General features: G+C 40.7%; 2 protein-coding genes across 8 annotated transcripts in view; one reads left to right on the forward strand and one right to left on the reverse strand.

Annotated features, from left to right (window-relative positions):
- Nucleotides 1-6,710, forward strand: part of LOC144594814 (anillin-like) — a 44,526-nt gene extending 37,816 nt beyond the window's left edge. For 5 of the 6 annotated variants that reach the window (XM_078401693.1, XM_078401698.1, XM_078401699.1 and 2 more), the window contains 6 exons: nucleotides 130-239; nucleotides 2,986-3,039; nucleotides 3,667-3,753; nucleotides 4,037-4,144; nucleotides 4,938-5,110; nucleotides 5,793-6,710. In XM_078401693.1, the coding sequence (XP_078257819.1) occupies nucleotides 130-239; nucleotides 2,986-3,039; nucleotides 3,667-3,753; nucleotides 4,037-4,144; nucleotides 4,938-5,110; nucleotides 5,793-5,916 (656 nt within the window). In that variant the 3' untranslated portion in view covers nucleotides 5,917-6,710. The remainder of the gene's footprint in view (nucleotides 1-129; nucleotides 240-2,985; nucleotides 3,040-3,666; nucleotides 3,754-4,036; nucleotides 4,145-4,937; nucleotides 5,111-5,792) is intronic. The other variant, XM_078401697.1, reaches the window with a different exon arrangement.
- The window catches only part of LOC144594283 (microtubule-associated tyrosine carboxypeptidase 1-like), a 125,729-nt gene extending 109,767 nt beyond the window's left edge, over nucleotides 1-15,962 (reverse strand). Inside the window, exons 1-3 of one of the 2 annotated variants that reach the window (XM_078400568.1) lie at nucleotides 15,784-15,962; nucleotides 14,144-14,546; nucleotides 11,763-11,912 (exon numbers count right to left, since the gene is read on the reverse strand). The gene's annotated coding sequence lies outside the window, so the exon portion shown is untranslated. Of the gene's footprint in view, nucleotides 1-11,762; nucleotides 14,547-15,783 lie in introns of both variants that reach the window. The other variant, XM_078400567.1, reaches the window with a different exon arrangement.
- Nucleotides 15,963-17,665: the final 1,703 nt, after the last annotated feature.

Consider the following 17,665-nt stretch of genomic DNA (forward strand, 5'->3'; position numbering starts at 1 on the left):
AAACAGCCTTGTATTTCACTATTCTTTAGGCCCTTAAATATTCGTATTCTAATTTAACACTGCATTTTTGTTGTTTACTTCATTGCTGCTCACTTAACACTTGCTTGCACTTTCCACTGTTTTTTGTAGGTGCTAGTCCTGTTATTGGCAATTCAATACGTGCCAGTAGGTTCGTACTGGTTGGGTCTCATACAATCACTCTGTCATCTCTGGGCAAAGACAAGTTTGCACTGGACAAAGTAAGTCTTGAGTTTTCAATACATTGATCGTAGGCGGCGTGTTTCTTTCCCATGCACTAGTCCCACTGGTTCCCCTCCCTCTCTGTTGTTCCCATCTGCTACCACATCCCATTCAGTTCCATTCTTCACTTTCCCTTCCGATCAGATTCTAGAATCTGTAGCTGCTTGTTCTCCTCTCATTGCCTCCGATCGTCTGCTATCTCCACCCCTCCAAAATCGCCTGCTAGCTCTTGCCCTACCCCTTTCACCCCTGCACACGCGCCTCTTTGTACTGGTTACTTCCCCTTTACCGTACCAGTCTTGATGAAGGGGTTTGACCCAAAATGGCAAATGGTAATTTCCCTCCAAAGATGCTGCCTAACCCCTGAATTCCTCCAGTTGTCCTGATTTTTGTCACTGAAGCAAGACTAAGTCATGCCCTAAGCAATCTGACAATGTTCATTCCTGCTTTTCATCGTGTGTTGTTCAGGATAAGACTCGAGTTATTCATGATCTCTAACAATTGACCCATAAGATGGTGGGTGGTTGCAGCTGGGGGAATGATCTGGTCCAAACTAGAGCAAAAATGTGATTTTAAATCATCTCAGATTTCTAAATTGCTGAAACTTCATAATTGATGGGGTGGGCGATTTATGAATGAGACCATTAATCTGTGCCAGTCAAATTTTAATCCTTGAAGGCATAAATTGTGCAGCTCATAAGTACCTTTTTCATATATTGAGTTCTGTGCAGTGAACCTCCCTGACTTTCTTACCAATGTTTTGGTGGTATCACTCTATTGATTTTTAATATGCTGGATCTCTCATAATGTGCATCTTTTGGCTTCTCATTGCCTATTCACCCTGAGCTATTCAATTGTTGAACCTGCTTAGTATTTCCACGACAGAATTTAGCCTGGTGATTGAAATTTTAGACAGTACCTTTACCCAGAAAAAGGTAGCTTGACATTTTTTTGTAAGCAGTAGCAATTTTGATTTACTATTTGTTCTTTCTCAAGGATTTAGTAGACTTGTGTCCAATTGATTTTGGGCAGAGAGAATTATGGCCAACTATAAATTTCCAACTTCTAAATACTGAAGTCTAAGTAGAAACAGGCTACTCAACATTTCAAGCCTACTCCTGTGTATTAAAATCCTGGCTGGATTTTTGATTTAACTCTTTCTGCCCCTTCCTGGTTCTTTTGATTCTTGTAGAACCATAAAACTCTGTGAATAAACAGCTTACCTGTGGGATATTGAACTCGTCCATCACGGGCTCGTCCTTTCTTTCCTTGTCCATTTTCATAGTACCTTGCATCAGCAAGGCTGGACGTATAAAGAATGCCGGCCACCCATTCTTTTCTCCTACTTTCTTGGAGAAGTTGTCTGGGCAGCTTCTTTCCTACTGCTATCAGACTCCTGAACCAATCAGTCTCTTTTGGACCCCAGTCAGCATCAATTATGCCAAAGTGGAGATGGTTGAGAGCTTCATGTTCCTAACCATAAATATCACCAAAGATTTGTCCTGGATGAACCACATTGAAGCTATGGCCAAGTAAGTACACCAATATCTCTACTTCCTCGGAAGACTAAGCAAGTTTGGTATGTCTCCATGATTATCACCAACTTCTACAAATGCACCATAAAAAGCATCCTAATGGGATGCATCTCAGCTTGGTTTGGCAACATCTCTGCCCAAGACTGCAAACAAATTGCATGAGTTGTGAAACTAGCCTAGCTGATCACACAAATCAGCCTCTTCCTCCTTGCCTCTGCATATTTACCGAGGGGTGCAAACCTCTCCCTAGACCAGACACTGTTGTACAATATGACTATATTATACAATCATGTCTCGCTGTCAAATGAACGCGGGGGGTAGAAGCAGGAGTAGCTCAACAGGCCGCCTTGGGTTGCACGGTCATAGCTGATCTTTTTATCTCTATGGTCTGTCAGTTCCCTTAACCTCAAAATTCCCATCCGCCTTGAATGTACCAGGCTAAGCAGCTCTCTTAGGTAGAAAATTCTAAAGATTTGCCACTACCTGAGTGATGAAATTTGCCCTTGATCCTGTCTTGATTAGGAACCAATGGTCAGTCAGACAACCCACCCAGGTGAAATGTTCTGAATTACCAAATATATATGGACTTCCTGTTAATTAAATCTGGAAGTCTTTGCATATTTGCAGTGATTGCATACAATGTTAGTATTCTAAAACTACCTAAGTGGAGGGATGTGGCAGTCTTCTGCGCAAATATACGGGCAATTCTTCCCTGATGCTGTGCAACAACTCTAAAATTTCTTGGATTGCACGTGTACAGCAGGGTTGTTGCCCTTAATCATCCCCGCTACTCACAGATGCATCTATGTTTAACACCAAGTAACATATATGCTCTTGAGAGCTATTTAGAATGTAATGCTTTTATGAAACCTAATGCCCCAATTAAAGTTTGCAACTAATCTCAAAAGGCTATGTTAGGCTAAACATGAAACACAGGATCAGATCTTTCAGTTTTGCTCTTGATGGAAATGGCTACTTTGTGGTGCTCTTCTCAATGGGTTGTGAATGATCTCATTGTGAATTATCTTTGTGGAAAACTTCCAGTGCTCATCGTGATTGTTCACATGTCTGAGCTGCAGATTAGTCAGTGGAACTTGTGGGAACAGATTAGGTCTCTCGCAAGCTATTCAGAGATGGTTCCTCTTTTTTTAAAAAAAACTTGCAAGGTGTAAATGTCAATTAATTTTTGCTTGTCCTCTCTTTACTGTAGATAAAGCTTGATGGAAAAGTCAGGCAACTGCTTGGAGATGAGTTTCAGGAAAAGGTTGCTGCAGTTAACTAATATCAAGACGCTTCTAATCATTAGATTTTCCTTTGTGTATCACAGCTTTAGTTTGTGACTAGAAAATGTATTTTTGGATTGCCTGCTATTTGCAAAAGCAAAATCTATTTGTTCTAATAATATTCCAATTTCATACAGTAGTGGCTGACACATATTCAATTGGTTTAATATTTTGGACAATATACTAAATTGTGATTTTCATATAGGAGTGTGTGGAAATGGATAACTTGCATATATTCTCTAGTCCAAACTACAGCTTTGTGCAAAGTAGCAGTAGCTGATCCAGCTGGTTGGAATTCCCTCCATTTCTGTCATGATTTTGCATGGTTCTATCTTGAATTTTCTCAAGCACAGCAGGGGCATAGTGCAGAAGTTGCCGAGACTGAGCTATAGCTTACTTCCCTATTTTTTTACACTTACATATCCAAAATTCTCATTCTGGTTCCTTACAATGTGGTTAACCTTTGCTAATTTTATTATTCCATACGTATGTGAGCTTATTTCTATTCTTGTTAGCTTTCTGTTGTTGGGCTGGAATTAAATATATGGAGGTGTACTGTAAAATCAGTTATCCTGAAGTACTAATGCATTTCCTTTGCCTAAATGCAGGTCCCGTTCCTATCTCCCCTTGAAGGTGCCATACATTTGAAACTGCAGTGCCATTTTCACTCCTCCATTGAGCATTCGGGATTCCTGGTAATTGCTGATTTTAAAAGTTTTTTTTGAAGGTGAATGTATTACAAACGGGATATCGATGCAACTTGTTTTCTTCCCACTGCTCCTCAGACTACCAAACATCCATTTAAGGACGTGGGTCAATATGGAATAGCAATACCTGAAGTATTCTTTTGTGAACAATGGATTCTCCAATAAATTTGTCTGTCTTTTGTTGACCAAGCAGTGCAATAAGTTTCAAAAGCTGCCTTGCCTAATTCTTGAATATAGAATAATTTTGTACTAATACTGCCTCTTTTCACAGACTATATTTGAGGATGTGAGTGGGTTTGGTGCATGGCATCGCCGGTGGTTTGTGTTGTCTGGCAACACACTTTCCTATTGGACTTACCCCAATGAAGAGAAACACATGGTGATTAATAACATACAACTTTTTCACTACATATCTGTACTCTATCCAAATCAATTGGATGATTTGCTACTTTGAAATTAAGTGGAATTGTAAAATTCAAGACTAAATGCAAATCTATTTCTCTGTTGCTAAAATTAATAGTAATTAATATTACTATGCAAGTTCACAATTTATCAGCACTTTTACTGTTTACTAAACTACTTTCATCATAGTCTAAGTTCCCCCTCCTTCCCTTGATAACCCAGTTTAAACCATATGATTCCAAAGGTACTGGCAATGTTTTGAAATTCTTTATATGATCTGGTATATAACAGAGCATCTGAACAGGCTGGGCCATCGTGGCTGGGCCTGATCCTACCTCTTATCTCTGTATGCAAGAGCATTGAATAGAAACACCAGCAGATTTTTTTGCCCTTCAGTCCATGACCTTGAGAATAATTACAGGTTCTCTGCCTTGACAGAGATCCACAAATTCACCAATATTAATCATTTTAGATTCCACATTTTCTTTTGTATTTTTGGAGATACTACGATACTGGTCATTATGGTTTTGGTGTACCCGGGAAATAATGAATGATTCAAGATTTGGTAAATTCCCTTAATGCTTTGGAATGTAGTGTACATCTTCTGGGCATCAGCTCAAATACCTGCTATTAATATTTGTGTAGTGTGGTGTAATTAGTTATTTTGAAATGCTGGCCATATCATAACATTTTATACATTTGTATTATGATACGATAGAACTTTATTTATCCCAGGAAATTAAGGCATTGGTAAACTTTATTTTGTCCAGAAACCTATTGGCTGCATTAACTTGGCCAACTGTACCACAGACAAGATTGAACCTGCCAGTCGTGAGTTCTGTTCCAGGCCTAAAACCTTGGAGCTGATCACAGCATCACCTCTGTCTGAAGATGATCATGAAACACTAATTGTACAGTGTCGAGACAAATTCTGCTTTACCAAGTAAGTTGGATTAACCATTATTAAATGTTTAATTGTGAAATGGGTTGTGAAACATTTCTCCAAGCAACTGCTTCTCAAAAAGATGCCATTAAACTTTCACCTGATTTCATGGTCCTGGTATGTGGGATAAATGTTATTCACATCCAGTTCCACCTCTTTACAGCTTTAAATGTTGCCATCTGGTGGTTCATTGGGCTGTTATGTTTTTTGTAAACTTCAGATTCGTAGTAGAATCAGTGAATGGTAGGCCTTGTGTTTATGCCGCCCTGTTTTTCCACTTGTTTGTTGAGTTGGTGCAGAACATTCATGGCGATACAGCACAGAACTTGACCTTTTGTCTACACTATCAACCCACTCATTCGCATTAATCCCATTGTTATTCTCCCTGCACTCATTACCCCCCCCCCCCCACCACTCTATCACACGACTATATACAACCCATATTTTATGCGATGGGGGAAGAGAACCTGTGGTTAGGATTGAAACGTCCTGATGCTGAGAGGCAGTAGTTGTATTATCTGCCTAACTTGTGCAGTGCCTGTGATGTTGCTAGGAAGACTTGTATTTAAGACAAGACTTTTGCTATGCAAGTGAAATAATTCGTATTTCATGAGAGAAACTTGTATTCAGTATGTGAAACACAAACTAATGCTACCCTGTAACTTGGTACTGCTACTTGCAGAAACTGGCTGTCAGCTGACACGAATGAAGAGAGGAATTTGTGGATGGAGAAACTTAACCAAGTCCTGATCAACCTCAGGACATGGCAGCAGACACCACACTTGGCATGCAAAGATGGAATCTGAAAATGAGATGATTCATCCTCTCTACCACAGCCATCCTCACTACTGAGCCATTCCACTACAAATGGTACGAGGGAGGTGGCTGCATTTGATATTGAAGTGCTTTGCGAGTAGTTGACTACATATCCAACCAGTTATATAATTGCTGCTAAAAATTGTTCACTTAAATTTAATCCAAAGAATGTTTAAAAAAAATTGTATTTCTGGAACTCTTCCTTATCTTTTGGATACCTCCCCTGAAATGTTGACAAGCTTGGATTTTTTTAATGTATAAATTACCATCCTAACCTGTGAAATTCCAGGTTATTTTAAGAGGTCAGGGCTAGTTTTCCAATATGATATACAAGGAATGCAAAAGCAGACAATCTTGAATATGCAGGACCATGGACTTCATGGGAGAATGTTAAGGGGTCTCTGATTTGCTCACAATACGAGCCTGAACTCTTCAGCATTTCCATACCAGCATATTGTCAGCATAGGAATTTTGGGCACATTTTGACTAAGATGTCAATTCCAGGGCTGATATACTAGTCTTTAATTCACCTATAATTTACTAAAAATGATGGGGTGGGTATGTATATTCATTTCTGACCAGTCTTATGGAGACTAATTGTTTCTGCAAGTCTTAAAATTTGAGCAGGGACTAGCTTGTAATAATTGGGGGGGGGGGTATTATGAATAGTTGAGAAATCATTATTTAATCACCAAGGCCAGAATTTCCTTGCAAGATGACAAATGATTAACTTTGCACAATGTATGTCATCCTATTGTTTCTATCCTATATCTACATCTTAACGGTCCTAATGTATTAACCTTTCTGTATACATGTCATTAAAATGAATAAATATTTAAATGTGTGCACTTGTTCCCTGTTTTGTTCAAGTTCAATTGCCACCTTGCATTTTCTGAAATAATTTGATAGCCATGCAATAAAATGAACCACACACTGCAGGTGCTGGAATTATACAGGTTAATCAGCAAACTTCTTGGGCCAGTATGTACTCTTAAAGATTCAGCTAAGAGTGAAGAAAGCTGGAGGAAGATAAGATTAAATAAAACTAAACATGTAAGACAAGGTGGATAACATACGGGTCAAGAACATGTGGGAACAGTGGGATTTTCTGCCTGTCTTGCAGTAGCTCAGTTGGAAGATGGGCTTTGACACCAAAATTAGACTTCCTGTCTAAAGCCAAGTTCTAGTTGAGGACCAAATATCTAGTCATCCCATAAGCATTTAGCTTCAGTCTTGAAGTGCAGGATTTTAGACATAGTTAATACAGAATGCTAAATATATTTACTTTATTTCAGCTGGTACCCATTAAGACATTGGGAAAGGGCATGTGTAATACTTCTCTCACTTACCTGGGAGGAAGTTAGGGTTGATGAGTACACCAGTGCATTTAAACGATCTATAAAGTGCCACAAATGGAAAAGTTGATAAACCTGCTTGAGTGTTTGAAGTTGATGGCAGCATAGTAAATGGGGCTTTGGAAGGGTATTAGAATTATGGGCTTATCTCAACCAGTAAACATTCACCCAAAGCCTGCAGAGCTAGTTCAAAGTAAATCTCAGCTTGCCCCTACCTTGACCAGCAGCTGTAGTACTCATTAAGAAAAGCATTCTATAAGGAATCACCACATATGACATGGGATTCAATGGCAAATGTGGTTTCATGTAGAAAATCTAAATATGGAGTTTTTTAAGGCAGTTTTTCTGCCCTCTGACTCGGGAGTCATCTTTACTCACTAGGCCAGTAAGTATAGCTTTAATTTTTGGCACCCAAATTAGAAACATTTAAGGCGTGGGCGGGTGAGAGGGAAGGGGAGAGGGAGCCACTCACCTCGGCCCCGGGTAGCCAGCGCTGCTGCCAGAGCGAGCCGTGGACCCAAAACGTCTCCTGCAGCGCGGCAGCAATGGCCATCTTGTTGGACCCTCTGCTGCCGCGCTGCACCACGGGAGGAAGGTCAGGCGCACGGCACGGGAGGACAGGCAGCGGTCCTCCCGGGGAAGAGAGAAGCACATTTATTAAGTGAATTGTTTTTAAAAGGTAACAAAACTTGATTTATTGCGACTGCGGGGAAATGGTGAGTAGGGTAGGCCTAAAATTATTGTGCTATCATGTACCATTTTGGCTGCCTTTGCAGAACAAATATATCCACAAACCCACATACAAGATGAGTTTTAGTAATATACTAGAAAAGAGGGCCCGTTGGGCCCGTCCCCACACCCCCCATTCTCTCCTCCCCCAGCCCCACTCTTACTCTCCAAGTGTGCCCGTTGGGGAGGGCCCGTTGGGCCCGTCCCCACACCCCCCATTCTCTCCTCCCCCAGCCCCACTCTTACTCTCCAAGTGTGCCCGTTTTTTTTTTTTTCCTAATCAGATGTTTTTTTTTTTTTTCCTAATCAGATGTGCAGTACTTTGGTCAACGTGGGTTGTTTTTAAATGTGCTATACAAATAAAAGTGACTTGACTTGACTTGACTTGACTTGCAATAACAAAAAAGACTTCTTGGAAGCTTTTCGAAACAATGTAGCCGTCACAAGCTGAAAACTAAATCCTTGCTGAAAACTAAATCCTTTTCTGGAAACTTTTGGAAACAAATGTAGCCCCTTGAAGAAAAGGGTTAGAAATGAAAAATTTAAACTTTAATATCTCTCTAGCTTTAAAAAGGTAGCTTCAATTTGAACGAAAGTACTTACAATAGTTGCCCAGGTTAATGGTGAATACGGCGGTACAAAAATCGTAGCGCTTTGGTGTACCGTCTAGGAGGAGTAGGGTTTGTAAGTAATCTTCCGTACATACACATATACATACATACATACGGAATGTTGGACCGCAGAGTTTTAGTATTATACTAGAAAAGAGGGCCCGTTGGGCCCGTCCCCACACCCCCCATTCTCACTCCCCCAGCCCCACTCTTACTCTCCAAGTGTGCCCGTTGGGCCCGGAAAAGAGGGCCCGTTGGGCCCGTCCCCACACCCCCCATTCTCTCCTCCCCCAGCCCCACTCTTACTCTCCAAGTGTGCCCGTTGGGCCCGTCCTCCTGATCTGTGTATGTCAAGTGACCACTATAGCCTTCATTCTTTTTTTTTTTCCCTAATCAGATGTTTGTTTGTTTTTTCCTAATCAGATGTGCAGTACTTTGGTCAACGTGGGTTGTTTTTAAATGTGCTATACAAATAAAACTGACTTGACTTGACTTGACTTGCAATAACAAAAAAGACTTCTTGGAAGCTTTTCGAAACAATGTAGCCGTCACAAGCTGAAAACTAAATCCTTGCTGAAAACTAAATCCTTTTCTGGAAACTTTTGGAAACAAATGTAGCCCCTTGAAGAAAAGGGTTAGAAATGAAAAATTTAAACTTTAATATCTCTCTAGCTTTAAAAAGGTAGCTTCAATTTGAACGAAAGTACTTACAATAGTTGCCCAGGTTAATGGTGAATACGGCGGTACAAAAATCGTAGCGCTTTGGTGTACCGTCTAGGAGGAGTAGGGTTTGTAAGTAATCTTCCGTACATACACATATACATACATACATACGGAATGTTGGACCGCAGAGTTTTAGTATTATATATATAGATAGATAGATAATAGATGTATGGATTTGTGAATTTTGTATGGCTGTTTCCACCATAACATGAGTTGCCCATATTTTAGTGCAAGCTCTAAGCAAACTGCATCTAAATGTAATGTTCCTCTATGCCCCAGCATCACAACATTAATCAAATAACAAAAAATACAGAAAATTGCCAGGCCTTTATCAAGAATTTCCACATCAAGCACATTCCAGAACAACCACAGTTCTTCACATGGACTTTCTTCTTGGTCAGTTACAAAATGTCAGACATTAGCATACCATCAAAGATGAATGGGTCCCTCCTGTGTGTCTGCTCCAGGATGAGACTTTCCATCCAAGACGCTGACTGGTGTTCATTGAAATTATCTGATGCATGCTACATCTGAAAACAGTGTGTGGCAGTCTTGTTTACAAATGGTTGGTTCTGCATTCCATTGCATCTGAAACAAATCACTATGAGTGAAGTAACCTGTCAGAAACATTCTCCACCTCCCTTCCCTAAAGGAGAAAAAATGTGCCAAATAGTTATATTACTCTATAGGCTCCCAAAGTACATAATTGGACTGTTTTATGTATTTGGTTATTTAGCTGCTATTGAAACTACTGAAGGCAGTGTTGACTCTATTCCAAGGGCAGCAATTATATTTAAATCAATTTTATTCCTGGTATGGATTAGTAACAACTGTCCCTTCTGAGAGCACAATTATTATTCAGTGAGATGGCTTTGTACAAATGCTAACAGACCAAAGCTGAAAGATTAAAGCACTACCAGAAAGTTTAGTGCAAGGAAATGTGTTCTGCAATTAATTAATTATAGCTGTTTACTACCTGTCAAAAACACCCATTTCCCCACATGAACAATACAAATATGTGGGTAATTGAAAACCTTTTTAAAAAAATCATATTCACAAGTTCATCTGTGTCATGAAAGAGTAGACTCCAGAATAACAAAAGAGCAACATAAACCAATTTGCATTGATGCTATTGTTGACGATAAATGGACAATGATCCATCAACACGACAGTGGAACCAGACAATGCTTAACTCCAGAGAAATTGTTTTCAATGAATGGGTGTTTAACATTCCAAAACCATTATGCACATGATCAAGTAAACTAAGAAAATGGAGTACTGCATTCATTGCATCAGCGTTTTAAGCATCTTTGCCGTCTCTACAAGAGGCAGCTACAGTTAGTTTTTAAAAAATCAAGTTCTCAGAGTAATTATTTTAACACTCCTCACTGACTATTCAGATAATACATGCCAAACATTACTCATCATAGAACTTGGGCACAGGGACTTGGAAGAAAATACAGGGCTTAATGTCAAAATCAACCTTTAAACAAAATGCAAAAAACAAAGTTTATATGTGTAGCATATACAGTATTATAACCGCCACAAAATATTGATCAATACATAGTTTATTAATAGAACCCAAGATTATAACATGCATACTAAATAAATCCTGCCATTTACTCTGGCAATTAAACCATCTTGCAATGGTCCAACAAAATATATATCGTATCGTACCTCATTATCCATGCATATCACGGCGATTTGATATCAATGGTTTCCAATATCACCTATTGATTATTCAATTCACATGTATTTCCATCTTCATAGAAGACAAGGCAACTTTGACCTCACAAATGCCTTACCGAGGTTGGGACTGCACCCTGTTTCCCAACAAATGGAAAAGGTTAGTGAAACATCTTTGAATGCTTGGCCTGAAAGTTATTGTTTGTGAAGCTGCCCTCGGATTCTTTCTGCGTGGAGCTTGCACATAATCCCAGACTGCAAGGGTTTCCTCCCACATCCCAAAGACATGTGGGTTTTTAGGTTAATTGGTCGCTGTAAATTGCTCCCAAAGTGTAGAGGGAAAATGAAAAGGTGGGATAATAATAGACAATAGGAGTAGGCCATTCGGCCCTTTGAGCCAGCATAACAGAACTAATGTGAACAGATTGGCAGAGGCTCATTGGGCCAAAGGGTCTGTTTCCATGCTCTATTTCCAAATTAAACCAAACCACCTCAATATTCATATAGATCAAGGAAGAAGGACAAATGTAACCAGGTACAATGAAAACTCATGAATTGAGACTGAATTTAAAGCATCCCATCTTTCACTTGGGCCTATAAATCCACAAAAGAAAAAATGGGGAAAGCTATCTGTAATATTAGCTCCATTCACTGCAACTGCTGCACAAGTGCCATTTGGGTTTATTTCACACCTGCACCAAGAAACTAGTTTTTGATTCAAATCTAACTCACCACAGGAAAGTGGAATGGCGTTCCCTCCCTCAGTGTATATTACAGCATCTTAATAGCACAGAGCCAAGTTCCTTCACCCTGTCACGATCAATGAATGGTGACCACCATTGATCCATAGAGGACTGCAGCCTGTTTGATGTTGGGAAATTTCTAAAAATTCAGCAAATAAATGGAAAACTAGTTTGTCATGGTTTAATAAACACAGAATTAGTACTGTGATACTTCAAACACAATTGAACCACTATAAATACCTTCATTGCCCCAGGATGGCAGCACACAAGCAGGATCAGTAATTATATTTATACAGACAGAAACTTCATCAGCACCGAGTCATCAAGCACAGAAACAGACCCTGTGGCCCACCTTATGTGCACAAACCATCTATTTTGCAAATAGCAGGCAATCCAAAAATACATTTTCTAGTCACAAACTAAAGCTATGATACACAAAGGAAAATCATAACTACACGAATCATCAGGCTACCTTTTAAACCTATGTCCTTAAAGTTTTGAGTCTAATGGTTGTAGCTATGCTATTGTGGCTTTTTAATTGTATATTCTTGGAAAAACAAACATAAATCACAATGCTAAAAGAAAAAAAAATACATGTAGGACTATGACAAAATTTAAATTCCATTGAATTAAATAAAAATTATAAAAGCTTTACTCCAAAATTTATTAAATTAAGGCCACAGGTATGAGCTAAATTCTGACAAAAAAAATCTCAAGTGCAATAGAAATTAAAACTAAATGTATAGGTAAAGTTTGCTACAAAAGTACATACCTAAAATTTATTAATAACTTGTCCTTAAGAACAGAATTGCTTCTGCCAGATCCTCTTTCATTTAAGCCCTTAAATCTGATTTAATTATTTTCAGTGCGGAGAACAGTCTCTCCACACTGACCTGAGTGGGTGGTATGGCATTTACTATCATAGCTGTAAATTTTACTATTTCTGGATAAGCAGGGATGACTTCTTGTACTGTAAGTTTCGATGAGCGATCATATTTCTCTACTTCTTTTAAACCACCAAGAAAATCTTGCTTAAATTCCATTAGTTTAACATCAAAAAGCTGCCTTCCCATTCGCATGTTTAAACGGGAACGCTTTACTCTTGACTGTTCAATTTTATCTAAATATTGTTTGAAATCTGACTCTTCATCATTTGAAGAGGATGAGAAGGATTTGGTACTCCCATCTTCATTTTGTGGTTCTGACTTTTCAGCTAGTAGCCCTTTTATCCGAACTGCAACATCACAGAGGGCCTCTTTTGCTTTAGCAATTTGATCTTCGCTCAATAAGATTCGGTTCATTGGATCTACGTAGACAGCAGCTAACAAGACCTGATTTTCAAGTAGCATACCCTCTCTTTTCTTCATTGACGATACAATTCCTTCAGCAAATAATCCTCCAGCTTTGGATAGGTGAAATATTATTTTTTTCCCACTCCCATAGGAATGTACCAGGAGTTAAATCCTCTGCTTGTAGCTTTTTGGTGACAGCATAAGGGTGAGCAAGCAGAGCTTCTAATTGTGATACCTCCCTCCATTGACTTTCAGTCAGTAAGACACTGGGATTATCAATGTCTTCTAGAGAGGGTTTTAGGTCAAGCAAATGCTTAATCATCATTTATGTGCTGCCCCTTGGAGTTGCTTGGTCCAAAATAGCTCCCTATCCTGCATGTCTGGAGGATAGCATCAATTTTAGAGGTCCTGGCTGCTGTGGCTACTTGCCTCCCCTTACCTATCAGAGTAGCTGCATGGCGTTCTTTCAATCCATCTCTTATTGCTAGTTGCAATGTATATGCTGGATTAGACAGTGCACAATGCATATGTTGGATTAGACAGAGCTGAGATGCCTCCTGAACAATATCATCTAAAGTTTCATCATTCTGTTCTATTTCTGCTGTTTCAGGTTCAGAATCTGCATCAGAAATCTCCCTTTCAGTGGTGACTTTTTCTTCAACTTTATTAATCTTTTCTATTGTGCTTAGCATATTTGAAGCATTGTCAATGACAATGCATAAAATATGGTCTTTCTTAATTTCAAAATTTCTTCCACTAAGTTCTGGAGATAAATGATCTCATGGTGTGCCTTGGTGCCCTTTACTCCTAATTCTGAGTTACTATTTTATTGTTTTCATCAACAAATCTAGCATTGATGGCAAAATAGTTAACTGTGACGAGTGGTGGCATCTATTTTAATGAACATGAACCGCCCCTTAAGAGTTTTTTGAAGCTTTTCCTTTTCATTCTTGGCTTCTTCAAGTATAAGTATTCTGATACTCTCCCTTGCCAGAGAAACTCCTAGTTCCTTAGCCATTTCACTTAGGCCCAGAAAGGCTAGTTGTGAAAATAAAGTTAAGGCAACACCATTTCTTACCAGTTCGATAAGGTGTTTCTTAAACATTTCTGTGGTCATAGTTGGTTACTTCGTCTGTAGTAATGAACCTTGGAAGTGATGCTTGTCCGGGTTGTCCCTCAGGAGATTTGTTTTTTGTTGATTTTAATGTAGTTGTAAGAAACGCTGCAAATGTCTTTTCAAATTTGAAGCTCTTGTTGGGGCATTTTTATCGGAACCAGAGAAACAACTGAGTTTTGCTTCACACAATCTTTCACCATCATTATCTTCAATCATACACTGACACACAAAATGTTTTTCATCTGTCATTGTAAAATATTCAAAAACAGCAGATCTGGTTGGAGTTTTCTTTGCCATTGCGAAAGGGGCTTTAGATTTCAAACTTGCTAACTTGCGAAATTTGGAATTAACTCAATTTTTTTTCCTGAAAAAGAAAAGAATGAATGACATTAGTGAATGAATAGTGCCTGAAATGGAATTAACATTTTTATATATCACAAAATACGGGGTTAAAGTACAGTAAATATCAGCAGAAGAACTGATACTTGCCTTTACTAACTCACTTTAGTAGTCTCTATTCATTGGTAATAATTAAATAATTAGTGGAAACTTGTTTTAAGGGGGGGGCGCAGCTCTTTGAAGAGCACAGATTTTCTCCGCAGGAACCACAACCAGCATTTAAAACAGATAACTTTGGGAAGATGTGGCCAGTAGTGGGATCCTGTTGGAGGTGGGGAAAATGTTGGAGGATTATATACTGCATGTGACAGCTGAGCTGAGGCATATCAAGGAGACCCTAGTGAGAGTCTAGTCTATAATGGATGAGGGGAACCCCCATTCCCTAAAGAATGAGGACCTCTCCAATGATGTGGTATGGAAAACCAGATGCAGCATAGAGTAGATAGAGGAATTGGGAGTAGGGGGTTAGAGTATGTACAGGAAGCACCGGGGGGGTGGGGGAGAAGTGCAGTGTAGATAACAATGGTAGTCAGTGGGTAAGCCTTTGAGATGTTAGAGGAAATTGGAGCAGCTGGGGAAACCCACGTGTTCACAGGGAAAATGTGCAAACCGCGCAGAGCTCAGGATCAAACCGGAGCGCTCCATCTGTTACACCACCCTTAGTATTCAGACGTGATTTTCTATCTCAGTATGAATGACCACGCCGAGCTCTAGCGATACTAAATCAGAAGGTTTACCAATGGAGTTGCCAGGCAGCAGCTTTACTCGTGTTAATTTAAATTCTAAGAACATTCAGAATCAATTTACTTAAAATTGGATTGGAAGTACCAAATAGACGTGGGATTCAATACGAATAAACGTGGGATTGTAGCTCGTGACCTGATCGGCAATGGGCCGCCCAGGCAGGACCTGCGGCCGGAGGGCCCAACAACACGCTGCCGCCTCGACCCTCGCAGCTAGAGAGTTGGAGTTGCCGTGGCCGCCCTGTTACCCCGCTATTGGAGCGGGAACGAACGCGCACCTGGCCCGCCGCCTGACGAAGAGAGAGGGCCCGGCCGCGCCAGGCTGGCGATTGGGGCTGGGGCCACCCTGTTACCCGGGGTTGGGAGCGGACACCCACCGCCTCACAGAGAGAGGGCCCGGCCGCGCCAGGCTGACGATCGGGGCCGCCCTGTTACCCGGGGTTGGGAGCGGACACTCACCTCACCTGCCGCCGCTTCACGGAGAGAGCTCGCTCGCATGCGCAGTGAAGCATCTGCCCCTCCTCCCGGCCATCTCCATGGTAACCACAAGTATAAGAAGATAACTGCAGATGAAGAAGGGTCTCGACCCGAAACGTCACCCATTCCTTCTCTCCCGAGATGCTGCCTGACCTGTTGAGTTACTCCAGCATTTTGTGAATAATTTCCATGGTAACCACGCCGTGCGCGGTGACGAAACATCCGGGGAGGAGTAGGGGGCGGATACCTGCCGCGGGACAGCCAATCGGGACCGTGCACTCTGTCTGATTGACAGGTGACGGTCCGCGGCGCCGGGGGGCAGTCTCCCGACAGGCTTGCAGCCTCTTCCAACACGTGCGCTGAATATTGCGAGGCTTTCGCTCCAAGTGCCTGGAGATTGCTTCGCATCCTCATTCCAGGTTTATATTACAGCCGAAAGAAGTTGTGCTCTCCAATCTCCTCCTGTGAGATTGGTAATTGCAAGATTAATTCATCACCTCTTGATGAATTTTGGCATCGGCTAAAACCGCTGATATAAACTTGTTGTCAACATCTTTCTGAGCAAATCAGTCCAATTAGCATCATAACTCATTATTTCAATGTGTCACAGTCGTTTTTCCATGTAGTCATGATACAGTCTCGCACAGGGCAAGACCCAATATATCAGTTGGCTTCGAAGGTAGACACAAAATGCTGGAGTAACTCAGGGGGTTAGGCAGCATCTCTGGAAAAAAGGAATGGGTGACGTTTTGGGTCGAGATGCTTCTTCAGACTTCAGACAGTTGGCTTTCTCCTTTTGATTTTTAGATTTTTTTTTAGATTTCGAGATACAGCGCGGAAACAGGCCCTTCAGCCCACCGGGTCCGCGCCGCCCAGCGATCCCCGCACATTAATATTATCCTACACATACTAGGGACAATTTTTTTTACATTTGCCCAGCCAATCAACCTACATACCTGTGCATCTTTGGAGTGTGGGAGGAAACCGAAGATCTTGGAGAAAACCCACGCAGGTCACGGGGAGAATGTACAAACTCCGTACAGACAGTGCCCGTAGTCAGGATCGAACCTGAGTCTCTGGCGTTGCATTCGCTATAAGGCAGCAACTCTACCGCTGCGCCACCCTAGTGTGTGTAGGATAGTGTTAATGTGCGGGGATCGCTGGGCGGCGTGGATGAAAAGTCCTTGAATGAAACGGCGAATGTTTCTCTCCTCAGAGATGCGGCTTGACCCGATCAGTGACTAGCATTTTCTATGATGAGAGGACTGGTTAATGTGCTGAAACTTGGACAATATCTCTGTGGGCTGAATAATAATGGGGGCTTTTTAAAATTGCAGCTTGTGGTGGGAAATGTCAGTTCCACATTATACATTAAAAGTGATCGATTAGGAGGAAAGTATTATAAAAGTTGTGCCATGAAAAATCCTGTAAGAAAAGTAGACATTGTAATGTCTCTAGAGTGAAAGTATATTCACTGCTGCAGGGCACCAAGAACTTCAAAACCAATCGATATTGACCACTCGCACGCAAATGCAGTGTCTTTGATGTTTACATACATATTGAAGATGGAAGGTTAAGATGGTTAGCTTTCTGATAATTGGATACTGGACATCGACCAGGACTACTCCAGGAATGAGTAGGTTAACCCAGGAATTAGTAGGTTAACCCAGGAATTAGTAGGTTAACCTAAGATGAGTGTTTGTCGGCACTGGGGCTGTACTTGCTGGAGTTTAGAAGAAGGAGGGGGGACTTCATTGAAATATACAGAATAGTGAAAGCCTTGGATAGAGTGGATGTGGAGAGGATGTTTCCACTGGTGGGAGAGTCTAGGACTAGAGGCCATAGCCTCAGAATTAAAGGACAT

This window comes from Rhinoraja longicauda, chromosome 6 (genome assembly GCF_053455715.1).
Source record: "Rhinoraja longicauda isolate Sanriku21f chromosome 6, sRhiLon1.1, whole genome shotgun sequence".
Classification (NCBI taxonomy): domain Eukaryota; kingdom Metazoa; phylum Chordata; class Chondrichthyes; order Rajiformes; family Arhynchobatidae; genus Rhinoraja; species Rhinoraja longicauda.